This window comes from Xenopus laevis, chromosome 8L, assembly GCF_017654675.1.
Source record: "Xenopus laevis strain J_2021 chromosome 8L, Xenopus_laevis_v10.1, whole genome shotgun sequence".
NCBI lineage: Eukaryota > Metazoa > Chordata > Amphibia > Anura > Pipidae > Xenopus > Xenopus laevis.
This window is the reverse complement of record NC_054385.1, coordinates 135,002,162-135,028,460: the sequence shown is the minus strand read 5'-3', so window position 1 is coordinate 135,028,460 and position 26,299 is coordinate 135,002,162. Positions and strand designations below refer to the sequence as shown.

The window sequence follows — 26,299 nt, the reverse complement described above, 5'->3', positions numbered from 1 at the left end:
GCTCCGGAGAAGCTTTCTATTAAATTCCTGAATTGAATGCGTTTCTTGTTGGTGATTAGTCTCGGCCAGAAGAGTCGATACCTTCTCACTCTACCGCCCAGTTCATCTTCCTTCAGATTCTAAGAACAGAGGCCTTGCCCCAAGTCATATCTGAATCCCATTCCTCTCAGGATATCAAGCCGACATCTTTCCTTCTAACATCCTGAAAGGGAACAAGAAGCTATTTGGCTAAATGCCTGGATGGAGTCGTAGCCATCAGATGGATGGACTTGCTCTTGGTAGTTCCCTTGGCAAATGGAGCAAGCAGTGAGGCCACGTTGCCTATGGAACCCAACCCAGAGGAACTATGGGTGCCCCGACCAGGCAGCACCCTACAAATGGGATGTTTTGTTTGGGCCGTCTGTCCTGCAGTCGCTATTCCCAGAGATTCATCAGCTTCCTGTTTGTGCTTTGGGACATCCCATTGTTGGAAGGAACAGGAAACATTAAATCCTATTGGAATTACTGAGATTTTATTGTCCCACTGGAACATGGAACTGGTTCAAAGGTGGCGCCTGGGGCAGAAATAATGTTTTTAATCTGGTATTCTGTCCAATCACGAGGCAGGAAGGATTAACCCATTGTTGCCCATTGCCATGTTCCAGCCCAGGAAATGAATCTCTCAGTGGGTATGATGGGATTTCTGTGAATGGCTCCTCCCCTTACATAGAAAGTCCCTCCCTATCCAGACACTTGTTTGCTGGGCCAATGAGCAGTCAGTGCAACACTCTTCCCTACATTCCTCTCCCCGATGTGGGTGCCTGTAACATGCCCAGTCATTATTGGGGTGCACGTTCCTTGCACAGAAATGTGAAACCTCTCAGAGGCACAAGGAACTGCACCCTGTCCTGCCCCCCATAATGTGCCCCCCAGAAACACACGTGCGACTCTTGTAGCAAAACAAGGTGATTTATAGACCCCGAGCTGCCCCAGTCACGTACGGCAAGAGAGTAGTGATCAGTCCCACCAACACTATGGGCTCCAGCGGGGCAACTCAGCCCAAATACACAGTCCGTCTGGGAAGCCCCGCCCAGTGCAACGGTTCAGAGGAAGGCGCAAATCTTCTCCAGCTCCTTAGGGTTCAAATCACTCAAGAACCGCAGCTCCTCCTTCCCTTCTGGCGTGAGAGCTGAAACAAGCAGGACAAGGTCACATGATCAGCAGTGGAGTGCCCTGATTGGCTCAATGTCTGGGTCAGGCAGTAACAGGCCTAATGCAGAGGTGACGGAGCCAGTGGCGCAGCACATGATTGGTCAGTACTTACCTTTGTGGTGCTGGAGCCACTTGCGCTCCATGTAATACTGATAGCAGCTCTCAAACTCCTTGTCACTGTAATTGGTCACCTGGACGGGCACAAACGGGTCCAGGGCATCAAATCCCTCCTGTGGGGACAATGAGCCACTTTGTTATTGAGCCAGTGAAAGAGTTAATAGGGTGTCACACCACTGATTTACATACAGGCCCCGCCCACATTAACTAACTGACCCGAGACGCTTCTGAGACTTTTTAACCAAGTGACGGGGTTAAATGAGGTTCTCTGGATACGATCTCATCCCATTGGTGTAAATAACGGGGGACAATGAGGAATCATTTATATAGAAAATATGGAGAATTGCTCATTACATTCAGGTTACAAGTAGATTACTATCAGGTAACAAGTAGATTACTATCAGGTTACAAGTAGATTACTATCAGGTTGCAAGTAGATTACTATCGGGTTGCAAGTAGATTACTATCGGGTTGCAAGTAGATTACTATCGGGTTACTATTAGATTACTATCGGGTTACAAGTAGATTACTATCGGGTTACTAGTAGATTACTATCAGGTTACAAGTAGATTACTATCAGGTTACTAGTAGATTACTATCGGGTTACTATTAGATTACTATCGGGTTACAAGTAGATTACTATCGGGTTACTAGTAGATTACTATCAGGTTACAAGTAGATTACTATCAGGTTACTAGTAGATTACTATCGGGTTACTAGTAGATTACTATCGGGTTACGAGTAGATTACTATCGGGTTACGAGTAGATTACTATCAGGTTACTAGTAGATTACTATCAGGTTACTAGTAGATTACTATCAGGTTACAAGTAGATTACTATCAGGTTACAAGTAGATTACTATCAGGGTACTAGTACTAACATGGGACTGCATGTATGTAAAGTAAAACACGTCACATGGGAGAATACATAGTGTGACCCCTACAGAAGAAGACGCTGGTGTAATGTGGGGGTGCTACTGATGAGCCCGACATACATCACATGACCCCGCACATCATCTCTGTATCTCACACACATTTTATATCAATAAAGCCCCACTGTGACTCCCCCACAATAGCTTCAGAGTCGGGGGGCTAAACTGGCCCCACACCCGTCACCCATTAGGTGCAGAGTGAGAGCTGAATCACGTCACTCTCATACCCACTCACGTCACTCTCATACCACTCACGTCACTCTCATACCCACTCACGTCACTCTCATACCACTCACGTCACTCTCATACCCACTCACATAGCTCCCGCCACTCTCACGCCTCATGTTTGTGTCCAGCTTGGGGTCAGGCCACAGTTGGGTGCAAGTAAATCTATAGATTTCAAACCTTGGCCCATTCACTGAGTCACAGACAGAATAAACTTCATTAGCATGAAAGTCAGGGATTGGCTGAGAGAGCAGCTCAGAAAGGGGCGGGACATGGGGCAGATCATTACCTTCCCAAGCAGATGGTGGGGCAGATAGGCAGGAGTAGGTTTGTACAGGGATCCAGCCTGGGTCACACTCAGTACAATGGCGCCCCCTGTCTGAGAGACAAGACAAATCTGTAACATCTCCCCCTCCTACACAGGGGCCCGGAGCCAAGGGCCACATACCTCCCACCCCCAATATCCCACATCCTCACCCAATCATTCTGCACCATCTTCCTCATGTTGTGCACCAGGGTCAGCTCCTCCGCAGACACCTACAATACAGACACCACAGTCACCTACCTGCCTCCACTACTCCAGGCACCAACCCACCTACCTGCCTCCACTACTCCAGGCACCAACCGAATTACCTGCCTCCACTACTCCAGGCACCGACCCACTACCTGCCTTCACTACTCCAGGCACCGACCCACTACCTGCCTCCACTACTCCAGGCACTGACCCACCTACCTGCCTCCACTACTCCAGGCACCGACCCACCTACCTGCCTCCACTACTCCAGGCACCGACCCACTACCTGCCTCCACTACTCCAGGCACCGACCCACCTCCACTCTTCTAGGCACCGACCCACCTACCCACCTCCACTCTTCTAGGCACCGACCCACCTACCCACCTCCACTCTTCTAGGCACCGACCCCACCTCCACTCTTCTAGGCACCGACCCACCTACCCACCTCCACTCTTCTAGGCACCAACCCACCTACCCTCCTCCACTCCTCTAGGCACGGACCACCCAGATACAAAAACACAGTGAATGTAAAGATGATGTTGCGCTCTCTTTCTTTCATACTGCGCAAGGACACTGTTGCAATAGGAGCTTTACTTCCCCTTTATTCTTCCCTACCCAACTCTTGTCCTCTTTCTTTATGGTGGTTCTGCCCCAAAGAGCATTAACTCCATCCATAGAGACCAACATCCGAAATGCTCCTCCTCCCGACTGTCTCTTCAGCTCCTTCAGAACCACGCCCACCGCATCACTGGCGCTCTTCACCCTGGTCAGCCCCTAGTGAACAAGAGCAATTAGTAGCTAAGCCCCTCCCCCTCTCCCGCCATATACCCCACCCCCAAGGAACTGATGTGTATTGTATGTACCTGATCCACCACCTCTCCCAGGGGTCTCCCCTCCTCCGTGGCTTCCCGTTTACTCCACACGTATCGCTGTTGGGTCTGGATCTAGGAAAGCGGGAGAGGGGTAAGTGCAGATCACATGGTCGCTCCCTTGCTCCGCCCCCATGCATCTCAATGAGAAACGTATTGGCTCCTTTCATTCACACACGGGGTCACTAGGCTAGGAGCTGCCGTGTCAGTTGTTAGTACATACAGGGATACACCAGCAGAGGGAGCTCACCTGCTTCAGGAACTGTTCATTGGTGGCTTTAAAGTTCTTCAGCCAATTAGAGGCTTCCAAGGGTTGGTCGAATCGGTCTTTATGGTAGGTGGACGGCATGAGTTCCTTACAGTTCTTCACCAGGACATGAGCTGCAATCACAAGAAATCAAATTCAGGGGCCACACCCTGTACAACTAGGGCCACACCCCCCCCAACCGCAGCACTTACCGTCGGGCACCTGGAGGAGGAGCCAGCCTCGGGTGTAGCAGTAATGGAGAATGTGGCACAGGGTCAGACTCTTGCCCGTTCCTCTCTTGCCATCTGATGTGCTATTGGTTAAGGAAAAGCTGAAGCCCAGTGACTCCGCCCCCGCAGAGCGAGACTATGGAGCACACATAGACCAGGGCGCAAGGATACACAGGACGTAGCGCACAGCCGGCTGGGACAGGTGGGACTTGTTGCTCAGGTAGCGGATGAGTTCTACAGCGGGGGGCCGCACCATCACACACGTCTCATTGAAGGTCTTGCTCTGCAGGGGCCCCAAAGGGGAACAGGGAGGATGAACATGGGAAGCGGCTTGTCACCCCCCCCCCCATGAAAAGCAATGGCTGGAGGGCCCCAGGAAGTTGGGCAGTATGGGAACATCATGCAACACTGCCCCTAATGCTGACAGACAGAACTGAAAGAATAGGCACAAAGGCTGACACTCACCTGTTGTTGGAAGCACCAGGGAAGGCCCTGGGGGAATATGGCCCTTACGTCCTGGGCCGACAGCGAATAGAACTGCCCCTCGTGTTGCTCCGTGTGCTGACCCTACACAAGCACAGAATATTACTGTCCTCAATCCAACCCCAACATGGAGGAGTGTGCTCAATACAAGGGGCTGTACATGACATAATATTACTGCCCTGAAGCCCCGCCCACTGGCCAACCCCAACATGGAGGAGTGTGATCATTACAAGGGGGTTCATTAGCCATTGTGTACAATGTGGGGGCTGGATTCATCATTTGGACTAGTTTAGCTGTAACTGCCCGGGGCCCTACGCTGGGGGGCCACAAAGATGACACGGTGCTGAAGTACCACAGGGGTCAGAGCAGGAGTGTGCTGGCTGTGAAAGGGTTAACAGTAGCAAGGCCTGGGGTCGCCCCCTTATAACTTTTGTGTTGGAGTGGGTTAGGGGGGGCCACACTGCTAGGGATTTTGCCAAGTGTAAAAAGCAAAAAGGTCACTCACTGCCGCCTGAGGCTCCCAAAGACCCCCCCCCCTTCAGGTGTGAGACACTCAGTGATTGGCCGTGACAGAACAGACCTGCCATCTCCCTAGCAACAGTATCCGTGGTGATCACATGTCTGTCTGAGTCACCATGGAAACAGCGGTGTTATAGTGCAGGAGCCAGTGGTGCCCCTCCCCCAGTTATAAGATGGTACAGTCTACAGAGAATCCACTCCTTGTGCCCCCAAATCAGGGCTCCCCAGCCTCTTACACCCCAACAATCAAACATAAAACATGAGTTCCTGGGGGGCTGTACTTGCTTGTTTGTTAGCCCCCATGTGACTGGCACGTGGCTCTGTTTGTCTCTAAATCTCACCCCCCCCAGTCACAAATCCAAAAATCAGCAGCAGCTTTGTGCCCATTGGGAGCAACACGATACTCACACGTCATTGGCTGGTCATCACTGGCCTAAATAAACAGGCACTTACCCACTTCTCATCACTAACAACTCCCTGCACCCCTGAATAAACAGTCACTAACCCTTTCCCTCATCACTAACTCCCTGCACCCCTGAATAAACAGTCACTAACCCGTTCCCTCATCACTAACTCCCCGCACCCCCAAATAAACAGTCACTAACCCTTTCCATCAGTAACTCCCCGCACTCCAAATTAACACGGTCACTAACCCTTTCCATCAGTAACTCCCCGCACCCCAAATAAACACGGTCACTAACCCTTTCCATCATTAACTCCCCGCACCCCAAAAAAACACGGTCACTAACCCTTTCCATCAGTAACTCCCTGCACCTCAAATAAACACTGTCACTAACCCTTTCCATCAGTAACTCCCTGCACCCCAAATAAACACTGTCACTAACCCTTTCCATCAGTAACTCCCTGCACCCCAAATAAACACGGTCACTAACCCTTTCCATCAGTAACTCCCCGCACCCCAAATAAACACGGTCACTAACCCTTTCCATCAGTAACTCCCTGCACCTCAAATAAACACTGTCACTAACCCTTTCCATCAGTAACTCCCTGCACCCCAAATAAACACAGTCACTAACCCTTTCCATCATCAGTAACTCCCTGCACCCCCAAATAAACACTGTCGCTAACTCTTTCCCTTATCAGTAACTCCCAGCACCCCAAATAAACACTGTCATTAACCCCCTGTTCCCCTAAACATTGGTATTAAGCCTTTCCTCCAGCTGTAACTCCCAGCACCCTGTGTTAGTGACAGTAGGAGACATGGGCCAATAGCAGAAGAGGAAGGATTCCCAGTGGGTACAAGAGAGCAAATAAAGGATACGGATTGGCTGCAGGATATGCTGATATAACATCTTATTAAAGGGGTTGTTCACCTTTGAGTTAACTGTTAGTAGGATGTACAGAGGGATATTCTGAGACAATTTGCAATTGGTTTTCATTTTTTATTATTTGTGGTTTTTGGGTTATTTAGCTTTTTATTCAGCAGCTCTCCAGTTTGTAATTTCAGCGCTCTGGTTGCTAGGATCCAGCCGGGAGCCCTAGGCAACCCAGCCGGCCAGCTCTCCCCCTCCTGTGGCTCGTGACACTCGCCGACTCCTTCTCCTGTGGCTCGTGACATTGCGCCTGTGGCCTGTAACAGTTTATGCGCAGGCGCAGTGATGTCACACGTGTGAGATGGAAAGGGGGGTGTAAGGTGCGTCCGGTCTAGAGGTAGCCAGAAGCTCAGCGCCCCTCAATCGTTGCGCCCCTCAATCGCAGCTGCCTCTTCTGCCTACCCCTAGTTCCAGCCCTGCTAGCATCACATTCCCCTAGCAACCAGGCATTGATACGATGAGAGACTGGAATATGAATAGGAGAGGCCTGAATAGAAAGAGGAGGAATAAAAAGTAACAATAACAATACATTTGTAGCCTTACGGTGCATTTGTTTTTAGATGGGGTCAGTGACCCCCATTTAAAAGATGGAAAGAGTCAGACGAAGAAGGCAAATAATTCAAAAAATGTAACAAATAAATAATGATAACCAATTTAAAAGTTGCTTAGAATTGCCCATTCTATAACTTACTAAATATTAATTTAAAGGTGAACCTCCCCTTCAAAGGGAGTAGTGACCTCACAGCACATATGTAGCACACCCCTTTGTACAACACCGATTTATATTTCTGTACAATGGAAACAGCCCAAGTGCCCCAAAAATCAAACACAGAAACCTACTGGGTCACTTTCACTGGTCCGGAAAACTTCCCTGGGGGCATCCTGGGCAGGGGAGGAAGCAGCGCTGCTCCAAAGCCTGCTGGGAAATATATGCCCACCAACCAGCTGCAAGGACAACACAATCTCATGTTAGATGGGGAGGGGTTACTCAGAGGAGGGGCTGGTGGGGAGGAGTTACTCGGAGGAGGGAATTACAGGGAGGGGTTGACAAGGAGGCGTTTCTAGGAGGTGGGGCTGGCAGGGAGGGGTTCCTAAAGGGAGGGGCTATTGCACTCACATTCTGTGTCAGATTCCGGTGTAGCCGCCGCACCAGAATTCCTGCCAAAGAAAGAGAACATTATACAGAGAGGGAATGAGGTGGGTCAAGAAATATTCCTGCAACTAAACAAGAACATGAAATTTCCCTTTAATTCCAACGTCCTATTCGGGAAGCATTGAACCCAGGATTCAGCCTTTTTCAGCAGGATTCGGAATCCAAATCTCTGGCCAAACCGAATTTTAAAAAAAATCACGACTTTTTATCAACAGACAGGGAAGTTAAATTTTCATTTTCTCTGTCCCCATAATTTATATGCAAATTAGGCTTCAAATCCGGCCAAAGTTTTTTAAAAAATCCTATTTACTGTGCTGTTTTTAGCAAAGGTGTTCTTAGATATATACTTGCCCTTTAATAGTCTCACCCAAAAAACACTCAATCCAGTCTTGTGAAAAAATTAGGAAACCCATTAAAGTTCTTTATAAAGAAATATTCACATATCGATGTCTAATAGCGACTGTCCCCCCCCCCCCCAATAGCGGGTGTTCCACCCCAATAAGGAGTGATCATATCCCTCTTATATATAGTGATCATATCCCCTTATATATTTATATATAGTGATCATATTCCCCTTATATATTTATATATAGTGATCATATCCCCCTTATATATTTATATATAGTGATCATATCCCTCTTATATATTTATATATAGTGATCATATCCCCTTATATATTTATATATAGTGATCATATCCCCTTATATATTTATATATAGTGATCATATCCCCTTATATATTTATAGTGATCATATCCCCTTATATATTTATATATAGTGATCATATCCCCCTTATATATTTATATATAGTGATCAATATCCCTCTTATATATTTATATATAGTGATCCATATCCCCTTATATATTTGTATATAGTGATCATACCCCCCTTATATATTTATATATAGTGATCATATCCCCTTATATATTTATATATAGTGATCATATCCCCCTTATATATTTATATATAGTGATCATATCCCTTATATATTTATATATAGTTGATCATATCCCCCTTATATATTTATATATAGTGATCATATCCCTTATATATTTATATATAGTGATCATATCCCCTTATATATTTATATATAGTGATCATATCCCCTTATATATTTATATATAGTGATCATATCCCCTATATACTTATATATAGTGATTCATATCCCCCTTATATATTTATATATAGTGATCATATCCCCCTTATATATTTATATACAGTGATCATATCCCCCTTATATATTTATATATAGTGATCATATCCCCTTATATATTTATATATAGTGATCATATCCCCTTATATATTTATATATAGTGATCATATCCCCTTATATATTTATATAGTGATCATATCCCCTTATATATTAATATATAGTGATCATATCCCCTTATAGTATTTATATATAGTGATCATATCCCTCTTATATATTTATATATAGTGATCGATATCCCCTTATATATTTATATATAGTGATCATATCCCCCTTATATTTATAATATAGTGGATCATATCCCCTATATATTATATATAGTGATCATATCCCCTTATATATTTATATATAGTGATCATATCCCCTTATATATTTATATATAGTGATCATATCCCTCTTATATATTTTATATATAGTGATCATATCCCCTTATATATTTATATATAGTGATCATATCCCCCTTATATATTTATATATAGTGATCATATCCCCCTTATATATTTATATATAGTGATCATATCCCCCTTATATATTTATATATAGTGATCATATCCCCCTTTATATTTATATATAGTGATCATATCCTCCTTATATATTTATATATAGTGATCATATCCCCTTATATATTATATATAGTGATCATATCCCCTTATATATTTATATATAGTGATCATATCCTCCTTATATATTTAATTACTAGTGCTCATATCCCCTTATATATTCTACTATAAGTGATTCATATCCTCTTATATATTTATATATAGTGATCATAATCCCCCTTATATATTTATATATAGTGATCAATATCCCTTATATATTTATACTATACGTGATCAATATCCCTTTATATATTATATATAGTGGATCATCCCGGTATATAGTTTATTATATAGTGAACATATCCCTTTCTAGTATTTATATAATAGTGATCATTATCCCCTTGCTATATTTTCTATAGTAGTGATCAGTTCCCTTATATATTCTATATAATAGTGATCATGATCGCCCCTTATATATTTATATATAGCTGATCATCATCCCCTTATATATTATTATATATACGTTGATCATATCGCCCTTATATATTAATATATATAGATGAATCATATCCCCTTATAATATTTATATATAGTGATCAATACTCCCTTATATATTTATATAAGTGATCATATCCCCGTTAATCATTTTATATATAGTTGATCATATCCCCTTATATATTTATAAGTAAGTGGATCATATCCTTCTATATTCTTATATAGTGGATAATATCCCCCCTTATATATTTATATATAGTGATCATATCCCCTTATATATTTATATATAGTGATCATATTCCCCTTATATATTTATATATAGTGATCATATCCCTCTTATATATTTATATATAGTGATCATATCCCCTTATATATTTATATATAGTGATCATATCCCCTTATATATTTATATATAGTGATCATATCCCCCTTATATATTTATATATAGTGATCATATCCCCTTATATATTTATATATAGTGATCATATCCCCTTATATATTTATATATAGTGATCATATCCCCTATATATTTATATATAGTGATCATATCCCCTATATATTTATATATAGTGATCATATCCCCCTTATATATTTATATATTAGTGATCATATCCCCCTTATATATTTATTATATAGTGATCATATCCCCCTTATATATTTATATATAGTGATCATTATCCCCTTATATATTTATATATAGTGATCATATCCCCCTTATATATTTATATATAGGATCATATCCCCCTTATATATTTATTATATAGTGATCATATCCCCCTTATATATTTATATATAGTGATCATATCCCCTTATATATTTTATATATAGTGATCATATCCCCGTATATATTTATTTTATATAGTGATCATATCCCCTTATATTATGTAATATAGTGATCATATCCCCCTTATATATTATATATAGTGATCATATCCCCTATATATTTATATATAGTGTGTGATCATATCCCTCTTATATATTTAGTATATAGTGATCATTATCCCCCTTATATATTATATATAGTGATCATATCCCCCTTAATATATTTATATATAGTGATCATATCCCCCCTATATATTTATTTATATAGTTCATATTCCCCTTAATACTATTTATATATAGTGATCATATCCCTCTTATATATTATATATAGTGATTCATATCCCCTTATATATTTTATATATAGTGATCATATACCCCGTATATATTTATATATAGTGAATCAATCCCCCTTATTATATTTATATATAGTGATCATATCCCCCTTATATATTTTATATAGTGATCATATCCCCTTATATATTTATATATAGTGATCATATCCCCTTATATATTTATATATAGTGATCATATCCCCCTTATATATTTATATAATAGTGATCATATCCCCTTATATATTTTATATATAGTGATCATATCCCCCTTATATATTTATATATAGTGATCATATCCCCTTATATATTTATATTATAGTGATCATATCCCCTTATATATTTATATATAGTGATCATTCCTCTTATATATTTATATATAGTGATCAATATCCCCTTATATATTATATATAGTGATCATATCTTATATATTTATAATAGTGATCATATCCCCCTTATATATTTATATATAGTGATCATATCCCCCTTATATATTTATATATAGTGATCATATCCCCTTATATATTTATATATAGTGATCATATCCCTCTTATATATTTATAATATAGTGATCATATCCCCTTATATATTTATATATAGTGATCATATCCCCTCTATATATATTTATTATATAGTGATCATATCCCCTTTATATAATTATATAAGTGACATATCCCCTATATTTATATTTATATATAGTGATCATATCCCCTTATATATTTATATATAGTGATCATATCCCCTTATTATACTTTTATATATAGTTGATCATATCCCCTTATATATTAATTATAGTATCATTATCCCCTTATATATTTATATATAGTGATCATATCTCCTTTATATACTTTATTATATAGTGATCATATCCCCTTATATATTTATTATATAGTGATCATATCCCTCTTATATATTTATATATACAGTGATCTTATCCCCCCTATATATTTATATATATGATCATATCCCCCTTATATATTTATATATAGTGATCATATCCCCCTTATATATTTATATATAGTGATCATATCCCCTTATATATTTATTATATAAGTGATCATATCCCCTTATATATTTTATATATAGTGATCATATCCCCTTATATATTTATATATAGTGATCATATCCCCCTTATATATTTATATATAGTGATCATATCCCCCTTATACTATTTATATATAGTGATCATATCCCTTATATATTTATATATAGTGATCATATCCCCTTATATATTTATATATAGTGATCATATCCCCCTTATAATAAAGGATCATATCCCTCTTATATTATTATATATAGTGATCCATATCCCCCTTATATATTTATATATAGTGATCATATCCCCCTTATATATTATATATAGTGATCATATCCCTCTATATTTTAATATAGTGCATTCATGATCCCCTTATATTTTATATATAGTGATTCATATCCCTCTTATATATTCTATATATTAGTGATCATATCCCCTTATATATTTATATATAGCTGATCATATCCCCTTATATATTTAATATAGTGATCATATCCCCCTTTATATATTTATATATAGTGATCATATCCCCTTATATATTTATATATAGTGATCATAATCCCCCTTATATATTTATATATAGTGATCATATCCCCTATTATATTTATATATAGTGATCATATCCCCTTATATATTATATTATAGTGATCATATCCCTTATTATATTTATATATAGTGATCATACCCCTTATATATTTATATATAGTGATCATATCCCCTTATATTTTATTATATAGTGATCATATCCCCTTATATATTAATATAGTATCATATCCCTTATATATTTATATAGTGATCATATCCCCTTATATAATTTATATATATGATTATATCCCCTTATATATTATATATAGTGATCATATCCCCCTTATATATTTATATTTAGTGATCATATCCCTTATATATTTATATTAGTGATCATATCCCCCTTATTATATTTATATATAGTGATCATATCCCTTATATATTTTTATATAGTGATCATAATCCCCTTATATATTTATATATAGTTGATCATATCCCCTTATATATTTATATATAGTGATCATATCCCCTTATATATTTATATATAGTGATCATATCCCCTTATATATTTTATATATAGTGATCATATCCCCTTATATATTTATATATAGTGATCATATCCCCTTATATATTTATATATAGTGATCATATCCCCTATATATTTATATATAGTGATCATATTCCCCTTATATATTTATATATAGTGATATATCCCCTTATATATTTATATATATGATCATATCCCCCTTATATATTTATATATAGTGATCATATCCCCTTATATATTTATATATAGTGTGTATCATATCCCTCTTATATATTTATTATATAGTGATCATATCTCCTTATATATTTATATATAGTGATCATATCCCTCTTATATTTATATATTAGTGATCATATCCCCCTTATATATTTATATATAGTGATCATATCCCCTTTATATATTTATATATAAGTGATCATATATATATTTATATATTAGTGATCATATCCCCCTTATATATTTATATATAGTGATCATATCCCCTTATATATTTATATATAGTGATCATATCCCTCTTATATTATATATAGTGATCATATCCCCTTATATATTTATATATAGTGATCATATCCCCTTATATATTTATATATAATGATCATATCCCTTATATATTTATATACAGTGATCATATTCCCCTTAACTGTCTCTTCTCCAGTGTAACAATCCCAACTTGCCTTTCCCCATAACTGATCCCTTCCATTCCCTTTATCACTTAGTTGCTCTTCTCTGTACTTTCTCTAGGCCAGTACTTATATAGATATATATATATATATACAGTAATACACAGGGATGTCAGTGAGTGAAGTGTAAGGCAGAAGAAGTAAAGGACAAGTAGGTGAGTGAGTAATAGAGAGGAGACAGGAGTCACACACACATTACACAGTAGAAAGGACACAGAATCCTCACAAGCAGTAACATGACATCACACACACACATATATAAATACCGCCGCACTACACTACACGTTCCATACCTGAAGGTGACATGGCGACTGCAGCACTTCCTCTTCCAGACACTTCCGGCGGGGGCGCTGTGACAGGAAGCGGATGTGTTAGCGACAGGTGTGACGTCACGGGGCGGAGAAGGCTCCGGCGCGCTGTTATAGTCACGTGAGTCTCGGGTTGGTGACGCGATTACACCGAACGCCGCCATCTTAACACCGGAGGGAGATGTGACCGGAGCTGCGCAGTAAATAGCGAGAGTGAGGTACAGTTCCATCATTCGTTGTATGTCACGTGACTCCCTGAGGGACAATGTTACTTGTCGGACAGCGCGACTTTGTGTCACTATAATGTCTCGTCTTTCTTAATTAGCGACTTCCTACCCCAGGGGGCGCTGTCTCCCCCTCATTCCTCTCATATTCCTCTCATACCCCTCATATACCAATACCCCTTATACTCCTCTCATATACCCCTCAGTGTAGGACAATATATTCCTCTCATATACCCCTCAGTGTAGGACAATATATTCCTCTCATATACCCCTCAGTGTAGGACAATATACTCCTCTCATATACCCCTCAGTGTAGGACAATATATTCCTCTCATATACCCCTCAGTGTAGGACAATATATTCCTCTCATATACCCCTCAGTGTAGGACAGTATATTCCTCTCATATACCCCTCAGTGTAGGACAATATACTCCTCTCATATACCCCTCAGTGTGGGACAATATATTCCTCTCATATACCCCTCAGTGTGGGACAATATATTCCTCTCATATACCCCTCAGTGTAGGACAATATATTCCTCTCATATACCCCTCAGTGTAGGACAATATATTCCTCTCATATACCCCTCAGTGTGGGACAATATACTCCTCTCATATACCCCTCAGTGTAGGACAATATATTCCTCTCATATACCCCTCAGTGTAGGACAATATATTCCTCTCATATACCCCTCAGTGTAGGACAATATATTCCTCTCATATACCCCTCAGTGTAGGACAATATATTCCTCTCATATACCCCTCAGTGTAGGACAATATATTCCTCTCATATACCCCTCAGTGTAGGACAATATACTCCTCTCTTCCCCTCAGGGTATACCCCTCAGTGTAGGACAATATATTCCTCTCATATAACCCCTCAGTGTGGGACAATATATTCCTCTCATACCCCTCAGTGTAGGACAATATATTCCTCTCATATACCCCTCAGTGTAGGACAATATATTCCTCTCATATACCCCTCAGTGTAGGACAATATATTCCTCTCATATACCCCTCAGTGGTAGGACAATATATTCCTCTCATATACCCCTCAGTGTAGGACAATATATTCCTCTCATATACCCCTCAGTGTAGGACAATATATTCCTCTCATATACCCCTCAGTGTAGGACAATATATTCCTCTCATATACCCCTCAGTGTAGGACAATATACTCCTCTCATATACCCCTCAGTGTAGGACAATATATTCCTCTCATATACCCCTCAGTGTAGGACAGTATATTCCTCTCATATACCCCTCAGTGTAGGACAATATATTCCTCTCATATACCCCTCAGTGTAGGACAATATATTCCTCTCATATACCCCTCAGTGTAGGACAATATATTCCTCTCATATACCCCTCAGTGTAGGACAATATATTCCTCTCATATACCCCTCAGTGTAGGACAATATATTCCTTCATATACCCCTCAGTGTAGGACAATATACTCCTCTCATATACCCCTCAGTGTAGGACAATATATTCCTCTCATATACCCCTCAGTGTAGGACAATATATTCCTCTCATATACCCCTCAGTGTAGGACAATATATTCCTCTCATATACCCCTCAGTGTAGGACAGTATATTCCTCTCATATACCCCTCAGTGTAGGACAATATACTCCTCTCATATACCCCTCAGTGTAGGACAATATATTCCTCTCATATACCCCTCAGTGTAGGACAATATACTCCTCTCATATCCCCTCAGTGTAGGACAATATATTTCCTCTCATATACCCCTCAGTGTAGGACAGTATATTCCTCTCATATACCCCTCAGTGTAGGACAGTATATTCCTCTCATATACCCCTCAGTGTAGGACAATATACTCCTCTCATATACCCCTCAGTGTGGGACAATATATTCCTCTCATATACCCCTCAGTGTAGGACAATATATTCCTCTCATATACCCCTCAGTGTAGGACAATATATTCCTCTCATTATACCCTCAGTGTAGGACAGTATACTCCTCTCATATACCCCTCAGTGTAGGACAATATATTCCTCTCATATACCCCTCAGTGTAGGACAATATATTCCTCTCATATACCCCTCAGTGTAGGACAATATATTCCTCTCATATACCCCTCAGTGTAGGACAATATATTCCTCTCATATACCCCTCAGTGTAGGACAATATACTCCTCTCATATACCCCTCAGTGTAGGACAATATACTCCTCTCATATACCCCTCAGTGTAGGACAATATATTCCTCTCATATACCCCTCAGTGTAGGACAATATACTCCTCTCATATACCCCTCAGTGTAGGACAATATATTCCTCTCATATACCCCTCAGTGTAGGACAATATATTCCTCTCATATACCCCTCAGTGTAGGACAATATATTCCTCTCATACCCCTCAGTGTAGGACAGTATATTCCTCTCATATACCCCTCAGTGTAGGACAATATATTCCTCTCATATACCCCTCAGTGTAGGACAGTATACTCCTCTCATATACCCCTCAGTGTAGGACAATATATTCCTCTCATATACCCCTCAGTGTGGGACAATATATTCCTCTCATATACCCCTCAGTGTAGGACAATATACTCCTCTCATATACCCCTCAGTGTAGGACAATATATTCCTCTCATATACCCCTCAGTGTGGGACAATATATTCCTCTCATATACCCCTCAGTGTAGGACAATATATTCCTCTCATATACCCCTCAGTGTGGGACAATATACTCCTCTCATATACCCCTCAGTGTAGGACAATATACTCCTCTCATATACCCCTCAGTGTAGGACAATATACTCCTCTCATATACCCCTCAGTGTGGGACAATATATTCCTCTCATATACCCCTCAGTGTAGGACAATATACTCCTCTCATATACCCCTCAGTGTAGGACAGTATATTCCTCTCATATACCCCTCAGTGTAGGACAGTATATTCCTCTCATATACCCCTCAGTGTAGGACAGTATATTCCTCTCATATACCCCTCAGTGTAGGACAATATACTCCTCTCATATACCCCTCAGTGTAGGACAATATACTCCTCTCATATACCCCTCAGTGTAGGACAGTATATTCCTCTCATATACCCCTCAGTGTAGGACAATATATTCCTCTCATATACCCCTCAGTGTAGGACAATATATTCCTCTCATACCCCTCAGTGTAGGACAATATATTCCTCTCATATACCCCTCAGTGTAGGACAATATATTCCTCTCATATACCCCTCAGTGTAGGACAATATATTCCTCTCATATACCCCTCAGTGTAGGACAATATACTCCTCTCATATACCCTCAGTGTAGGACAGTATATTCCTCATATACCCCTCAGTGTAGACAATATATTCCTCTCATATACCCCTCAGTGTAGGACAATATATTCCTCTCATATACCCCTCAGTGTAGGACAATATATTCCTCTCATATACCCCTCAGTGTAGACAATATATTCCTCTCATATACCCCTCAGTGTAGGACAATATATTCCTCTCATATACCCCTCAGTGTAGGACAATATATTCCTCTCATATACCCCTCAGTGTAGGACAATATATTCCTCTCATATACCCCTCAGTGTAGGACAGTATACTCCTCTCATATACCCCTCAGTGTAGGACAGTATATTCCTCTCATATACCCCTCAGTGTAGGACAATATACTCCTCTCATATACCCCTCAGTGTAGGACAAGTCCAATAGTGATGTAAGGGGGAGAATCTGACCAATTCACACAGGATTAATCTTCATCTTGTTTATATTCTAGACATTGTGGCACAAGCTTTTGGGGACCAACCCCTTCCTCAGGTGCAAATACACAACAGTGAACACAAATCAAGTTTAAATACCTTACAAGCCATGTGGTACAAATGTGTGAGCCATTAACCCCATCTTATCCGCTTAATTAATCACAGTCCAAAAAACGGCTTTATGTTAATCAATAGTATAACAATCCAATGCATGCGGCTCGTTGTGTATCTCTATCTGAAAGAATGTAACAGTAAATGAAAGTTACATTGTTTAAACCAATCTAAACAAAGTATCCAAAAATTAATTGCAACAGTTATAAAAATTGCAATAGCTACAAAAAAACATGTTCAACTGAAAGGGGAATCCATAGTTTTAATCCAGACTGGCTGTTTAAGCAATTGTTGATTTAGGTTAGCGCTCTCACAGAGTCAATGTGTTCTAGTATTGCCCATCCACACTGCATGTTTAGCATCATAAATATGTTTAGCTAAATGTACTGTACTTTTGTTTCCTTCCTTTCTCAGGGGAATAGTTCCGTATGTTACTCGTGTTCACAAATGAAAAGTGGATTCTCTTATTTAGATGTAAATCCCTTACGTAGCTGTTGGCTGAGGTCTGACAATGTCAGGTACTATCACAGGGTAGAATAATTGATTTAGAGAGAGAAACCCCGCCAACGGCTATAAATATTTAATTACCAAGTTACAAAGACTGGAGGTGTTTTTCAACAACCAATTAAGTGCAAAAATATAGTGCCGTGCAAATTTAAATTAAGTGCTAATATTCTAATCAAATGATTATCCTAGATAGCTTATAGTGATACTATTTATTGTTTAAATTCTAATAAAATTCATTCTAATTAATAACACTCAACCAATTCATCCAGAAATTAGTTAATTAGAAGTATAAGTTCATTTATTTTATATCCAGACTGAAGTAAATCAATTGGTATTTCACATCTTGCTTTCAATTGATTATCCAATTAAGTGCAGTGCAATAAATTAATGTGAATAAGACTCGGTAATTCATTGACTAGTTAAAAAAGGAGTATAAAAATTGATGGCCAAAGTTAAAAGTGGGTTAAAAAGTCGTGTAGTCACAATCCATAAGAAACTGGGAAAGAATAGATGGTGGAGGTAAACTAACTGCCTGTTGTTTTTCTAAAGTCTGGGACACCACAAAGTTTAGGCAGGACAGGGTAACGGGGGCTGTGGCCTTGGTATTTATCTTGCCCCAGTAGTTAGGAGAGGCTAAGTGACCCTAAAAAGCCCAAACCCACGGCCCCTTAGAATGGAAGGAAGAATGGAGATTGGTAAAGACAAAGTTGGATTTAAGCCAGAGGCAATTCACACCCACGTCTGCTGTAATATCGATCAGACCGTTACTCCAATTAGGTTAAGTTATTAAGAAAGAAAGATCTATTTGAATCAGGAGACTGAAATTCAATTGGAATTTAAAGAACGCAGACGCGCGTTGTCATGACGAAAACGATGAGTCCGTTCAGTACACGCATAGAAGTAGACTTCTGCAATGTGCGTCACTATCTTCACTTCTCACGGGACGTCGAGACGGATGGCTTGTAGTACACTAGTCATATAGTATGAAGTAAACGCTTCTCTTCCCCCCCCCTATTTGTTACTGCTCTCAAACTTAATTAGAAAACATAGGAATTTTACATGTGTGATAGACATTTGATTTTACTAATAGATTGGATTTTGTTACTATTCACAAATATGTTTTAAAAACATGATGAGTAATAGTTGTGCCGTGCATTCTAAAGAGATAATGTTCCTGTAAGGAAGTCCTACCCTGGTAGTCTAGTGGGGGGACGGCAGGGACGCCCGCCGCGCTGCTGCTCCTCTCGCGTCGGTTTCCTAGTGCGCATGCGCACGTGCACTTCCGGGTTTAAAGGCGCATGCGCGCTGACATGGTGACGTCAGCGCGCAATGGCGCCAAATTTGAAAGTATTAAAGGGGCATTTCCACTGTCATTGCCCGTGATAGGATTTGTTCCTGGTGCTGTTGGCTATTGCTATTCCGTTTGAATCTGATCCTGATTATCTGTTTTGACCCCTGCCTGCCTGTTTGACTATTCTGATCTCTGGAACCTGACCCCTGCCTGCCTACGACAACTCTTCCTGCTTAACCCCTTGATTGACAACCCGGTTTGACCCTTGCCTGCCTGACGATTCTCGATATCTGCCTGCCTCGATCCTGCCTGTCTGACGATTCTCTTTGCCTGCTCCATTTGTACCGTGACCTTCGGCCTAACTGACTTTTACAACAGTCGTGCCCCTTTGCTTGCCAGAACTCCTCGCTTTGCTCCTCTCAAAAAGTCCAGGTGGCATCTGAGTACACTGAGGGCTCCTCCCGAAGCCAAAGGCGGTCACACTACTGGTGAAGCCGAGCCGAGACCAGGGAGCTTGGCATTAGTTCTGGTTTAGGGTGCCGACTGTGACAGTTCCTATTGGAGAAGTTTTGAACTTCTGGATGCTACCATCATAAGGAACAATATTGATTCAATGGGTCCGTCACTATACACCTACTATAGACATGATTATGGGAGGGTCCTGATACACATAGTCATCCTAGTAGGAAGATCCGGATGACGTGTGACTGGGAGGTAATGACGCTGACTGAGCTTGGTGACCCTCCGTGACTAAGTTCCCGTGAGAAGTGAAGATAGTGATGCACATTTCAGAAGTCTACTTCTATGCATGTACCGTACGGACTCATCGTTTTCGTCATGACAAAGCTTTTAAGCGAAACGCGCGTAGGCGTTCTTTGAATTCCAATTGAATTTCAGTCTCCTGATTCAAATAGATCTTTCTTTCTTTTTAAATAACTTAACCTAATTGGAGTAACGGTCTGATCGATATTACAGCAGACGTGGGTGTGAATTGCCTCTGGCTTAAATCCAACTTTGTCTTTACCAATCTCCATTCTTCCTTCCATTCTAAGGGGCCGTGGGTTTGGGCTTTTTAGGGTCACTTAGCCTCTCCTAACTACTGGGGCAAGATAAATACCAAGGCCACAGCCCCCGTTACCCTGTCCTGCCTAAACTTTGTGGTGTCCCAGACTTTAGAAACAAACAGACAGTTAGTTTACGGGACAACTCCACCATCTATTCTTTCCCAGTTTCTTTTAACTATATTATGGATTGTGACTACACGACTTTTTAACCCACTTTTAACTTTGGCCATCAATTTTTATACTCCTTTTTTAATTAGTCAACGAATTACTGGGGCTCATTTATCAACACTGGGCAAATTTGCCCATGGGCACTTATCAATAGCAACCAATCGATAATTAGCTTGTTAAAGCCCGCTGCAAGTAGAACAATGAATGCAGCAATCTGGTTGCCATGGGTTACTGTCCATGGGCAAATTTGCCCAGTGTTGATAAATGACCCTCACCGAGTCTTATTCACATTAATTTATTGCACTGCACTTAATTGGATAATCAATTGAAAGCAAGATGTGAAATACCAATTGATTTATTTCAGTCTGGATATAAAATTAATCAATGAACTTATACTTCTAATTAACTAATTTCTGGATGAATTGGTTGAGTGTTATTAATTAGAATTAATTTTATTATAATTTAAGCAATAAATAGTATCACTATAAGCTATCTCGGATAATCAATTGATTAGAATATTAGCACTTAATTTAAATTTGCACAGCACTTTATATTTGCACTTAATTGGTTGTTGAAAAAGACCTCCAGTCTTTGTAACTTGGTAATTAAATATTTATAGCCATTGGTGGGGTTTCTCTCTCTAAATCAATTATAACTGTTATGTTCACTCAATCGGACCTTACTGCTCCTACATGTCTGTCCCACATATGATAATCCGCATGGACATTTAATTAGATAGAGAACAGCAGAAGTATTGCATGTAAAATGTCCCCTAATTGTCCCAGTGCCAACATACCACTTTTTTATCCTTATTTAAAAAAGTATTTGAGACTGTTTGGGGGGAATTCACAAAAGTGGTGATATTGAGATAAAAAATGTCTGATTTCCCACCAAATTCACAAACCTTTATCTCCACTTTTGTGAATTTGTCTTTAAAACAGACAGTTTTCAGATTGTGTCTTTTTCACAACATTTTAACGAAATGTTTTCTTAATTTGTCTTTAGCTCTTCCTACACCTGTCAGTCAGCCATCAAATTAGAATTTTTGGTTGAGGGGGTTTATTTTACCTAGGAAAATTATACATTATTTTTTTTTTTTGGAGGATAACGTGGGCCTTCTAAATCTGCCGACATGTTTGTGTAATTTCACTTCTGTAACGAGATATAAGGGACTAAATACAAGAAATGCTATTTTGCATTATACAGGGATTTGTATCAGATTATCTTTGGTCAATTTTCTAATTGCTGCTAAAACTAAGAAAAAATGCCTGGGAGGCTTTACTTTTCCTATAAAATAATCACTCAAATTGCTAATATTGCCTCATTCATTAAGATAAAAGTAGTAAAGTAACGCAAGTGTGTGTTAATAACTTTTAACATTTAAAATTGTATAAAATATACTTTTTGTTTAATCAGTGTTTTACTTGTTTTGTTAATGAGGCTTTTACACCTATAAGTTTAGAAAGAAACTTGTGCCCTGACTATAAAATGCTGATCCCTATTAATATGATCATTCCCCAATGGGGCACCTACAAGAGGAGTGAAATAAAGATTGGCTGACCCAAAACAGAGCAGTTTATTTTAGAATTGATGTGACACATAAGGGAAGGTGTACTCCATTTTTAAAATTTCGGGAGAAAGTGTTATTTAAAATGTCATTTTTGTTTCATTTTTATGTTGTTTGAAAGAAAAATTCATAGAAGTGTCGGTAAACTATCTAAAAAATGAAAATTGGCGGTTCCAATGGAATCAATGCGGATTTCTGTTTGTGAATATGAAGAAAGTATTTGACACCAGTTTACCATCACTTTTACTGCAGAAATGGGCTCTCTCCACTTTTGTGAATTCCCCCCCCAAGTCCAATTGGTTTCCTTCGCCTTTCCCAACAGAAAGCTAACCATAGGTAAACACGTTGTTTATTTATCTCAAAGATGCCTTACTGAGACTGAAAGAGGGGTGTTAAAGTAAAGGACTGGGGTTTATTCATTTAACATTGAAATTTTATTTGATTTAGACTTATTCAAGTTTGTAAGGACTTTACAGGGATACTGTCATGGGGGGAAAAACATTTTCAAAATGAATCAGTTAATAGTGCTGCTCCAGCAGAATTCTGCACTGAAATCCATTTCTCAAAAGAGCAAACAGATTTTTTTATATTCAATTTTGAAATCTGACATGGGGCTAGACATATTGTCAATTTCCCAGCTGCCCCCAGTCATGTGACTTGTGCTCTGATAAACTTCAATCACTCTTTACTGCTGTACTGCAAGTTGGATTGATATCATCTCCCCACCTCCCAGCAGCCTAACAACAGAACAATGGGAAGGTAACCAGATAACAGCTCCCTAAAACAAGATAACAGCTGCCTGGTAGATCTAAGAACAACACTCAATAGTAAAATCCAGGTCCCACTGAGACACATTCAGTTACATTGAGAAGGAAAAACAGCAGCCTGCCAGAAAGCATTTCTCTCCTAAAGTGCAGGCACAAGTCACATGACCAGGGGCAGCTGGGAAATTGACAATATGTCTAGCTCCATGTCAGATTTCAAAATTGAATATAAAAAAATATTTTTTGCTTTTTTGAGAAATGGATTTCAGTGCAGAATTCTGCTGGAGCAGCACTATTAACTGATGTGTTTTGAAAAAAAACCATGTTTTCCCATGACGGTATCCCTTTAAATTGCGTGCCCATTTTGATACATGTAAGAGGAAAGATGGGGCTGGTGATTTTAATAAGAAACCAAACAAGGAAGTTGAAGTGATAAAAAAATAAGTTAGGTGTGAAATCGCTTGTTTATTCCAAATATTAACAACAAATTTATTGCAATGTTTGAATATATGGTTAAACAGGGTCTGAAAATACACAAGAACCTACAAAAACCAGCTAGAAGACCTATAGTCTCCAGCCGGGGGTCCATAATACACTCGCAGTGTATGTAGATGTGTGTGCCAACTGATTTTTAACCTTTTCACCACTTGCTCACAACTGAATCCTATATAATAAAGTTGAAGTGTGTCTGCGTCCAGTCCCTGTGTCCGTGGGATTGCGCTACTGCGCATGTGCCCCACGGACCTCTAGTGCCCGTTAATTTAACGGCCTTAATGTCTAGTTTTGAAATAAGATGTTGGAGGTGAAATGACCAGATAGGAAGGTTCTATTCTGTTCCCTGGATGTCTGTGACTTGTATTCCACTATTCCACATTCAGAAGGCAGACAATGTATATGAATCCATCTTACAAAATTGCGGTTGAATTATTTTGTGTTTTGTGACCAATCTTTTGTACAGTCAATGGGCTGCGCAATGGCTGCTAACAGGGCAGTTATATACCAATACGTTCATGTTTGAAAATAAGTAAATTTTACACAACAATTCTTGGAATGATCGTACTCTGCATTATTGGCGCTATGTGCATGATCTTTTTCTTCGTTGGGATGGTGCGGATGAACAGTTTGAACTGATGGTACAGGAGCTGAACAAACTGAGACCATTAAAGGAGAAGGAAACCCCCTGGCCTACCTGTCCCCCTGGGCAATTGCCCCTAACTTGTTACTTACCCCTCTGCGCAGGTCCTGTCCACGGAGTTCAGTCGCCATCTTCTTCCATGCGCGTCTTCTTCCTGCTTTGTCCGGCGTCTTCTGGCGCACGCACAGTAGGAATATTTACCGGTGCGGATCTACTGCGCATGCGCCGAATATCACGAAGTTTTCTGATTTCACTTTGTGACATTTGGCGCATGTGCAGTAGATCCGCACCGGTAAATGTTCCTACTGTGCGTGCGCCAGAAGACGCCGGTCAAAGCTGGAAGAAGACGCGCATGGAAGAAGATGGCGACTGAACTCCGTGGACAGGACCTGCGCAGAGGGGTAAGTAACAAGTTAGGGGCAATTGCCCAGGGGGACAGGTAGGACGGGGGGGGGGCACACAGGGTTAGGGTTTTTACACCCAGGGGGTTTCCTTCTCCTTTAAATTCACTTTTTGAACATTCCGATTGTGAGTTGGCGTTCCTAGATGTAAAGGTTATAATAGAAAATATTACATAACTACTACCATGCGTTACAAGCCGATGGATTATAATACTATTTTGCTGCCTGCCATTTGCCATCCACCCGTAGGGTTCAAAGGTCTCCCACATAGTCTATTGAAGAGAGTAAGGCAGAACATAATGGGTAATGACTTGTATGAAAGTGAAAGTCAAAAACTTCGTACAACTGGGATATAATCGGGGAGAGTTAAATCAAGGGGATGAGTAAAAATGCTAAACGCAATGAGCTGCTAATAAGAAAAGCGAAGGTCACTAAACCGAAAGGTAAGAAAAACGTATTTGTCTCAACCTTTGGCACTTAAACACCACTGGGAAAAAAATGATTTTAAAGCACTGGAAAGTATTAGAACTAGACCGGGAACTGGGCAGCATCTTCATGGACACCCCCTTATTCTCATATAGACGACGGAAATCAAATGTCCATGTGGATTATTATATGTGGGACAGACATGTAGGAGCATTAAGGTCCGATTGAGTGAACACAAGAGTAACATACGCAACTATTCCCCTGAGAAAGGAAGGAAACAAAAAAGTACAGTACATTTAGCTAAACATATTTATGATGCTAAACATGCAGTGTGGATGGGCAATACTAGAACACATTGACTCTGTGAGAGCGCTAACCTAAATCAACAATTGCTTAAACAGCCAGTCTGGATTCCCCTTTCCCTTCAGTTTAAAAAGACTTCAGCCTGTGTCAATTGGTGTGCTTTTTTCCTTTACATAACTTGGCAATATATTCATATATACCCCTCAGTGTGTCCCCTAATGCATGGATATTGGGAAGGTGTAGCAGGAGTCAGAGTCAGCAGTGCAGAGAAAGGGACAGACACATTGACAGTTACA

At 39.8% G+C, this 26,299-nt stretch overlaps 1 protein-coding gene across 2 annotated transcripts; it reads right to left on the bottom strand.

The window, feature by feature from the left end:
* Positions 1-932: 932 nt before the first annotated feature.
* On the bottom strand, positions 933-14,514 carry dap3.L (death associated protein 3 L homeolog). 2 transcript variants are annotated; one of them, XM_041573863.1, is made up of 13 exons: positions 14,290-14,513; positions 7,779-7,819; positions 7,502-7,606; positions 4,791-4,892; positions 4,497-4,608; positions 4,308-4,400; positions 4,099-4,229; positions 3,843-3,923; positions 3,595-3,753; positions 2,943-3,002; positions 2,755-2,844; positions 1,304-1,421; positions 933-1,168 (listed from the first exon to the last, which is right to left on the bottom strand). In XM_041573863.1, exons 1-13 carry the CDS (start codon positions 14,300-14,302, stop codon positions 1,083-1,085), a joined length of 1,191 nt encoding a protein of 396 aa, XP_041429797.1. In that variant the 5' UTR covers positions 14,303-14,513; the 3' UTR covers positions 933-1,082. The 2 variants fall into 2 exon arrangements, with proteins under 2 accessions (XP_041429797.1, XP_041429798.1); XM_041573864.1 differs by lacking the exon at positions 2,755-2,844 and having other exon boundaries at positions 14,290-14,514.
* Positions 14,515-26,299: the final 11,785 nt, after the last annotated feature.

What these genes read in the sequence shown, in the direction of transcription:
- dap3.L (XM_041573863.1), bottom strand. An exon ending in CCTCCTCCAGGTGCCCGACG is followed by an intron (nt 4,230 to 4,307) that starts GTAAGTGCTGCG and finishes TTGTGATTGCAG; the next exon opens with CTCATGTCCTGGTGAAGAAC. An exon ending in AGATGGTGCAGAATGATTGG is followed by an intron (nt 2,845 to 2,942) that starts GTGAGGATGTGG and finishes CTTGTCTCTCAG; the next exon opens with ACAGGGGGCGCCATTGTACT.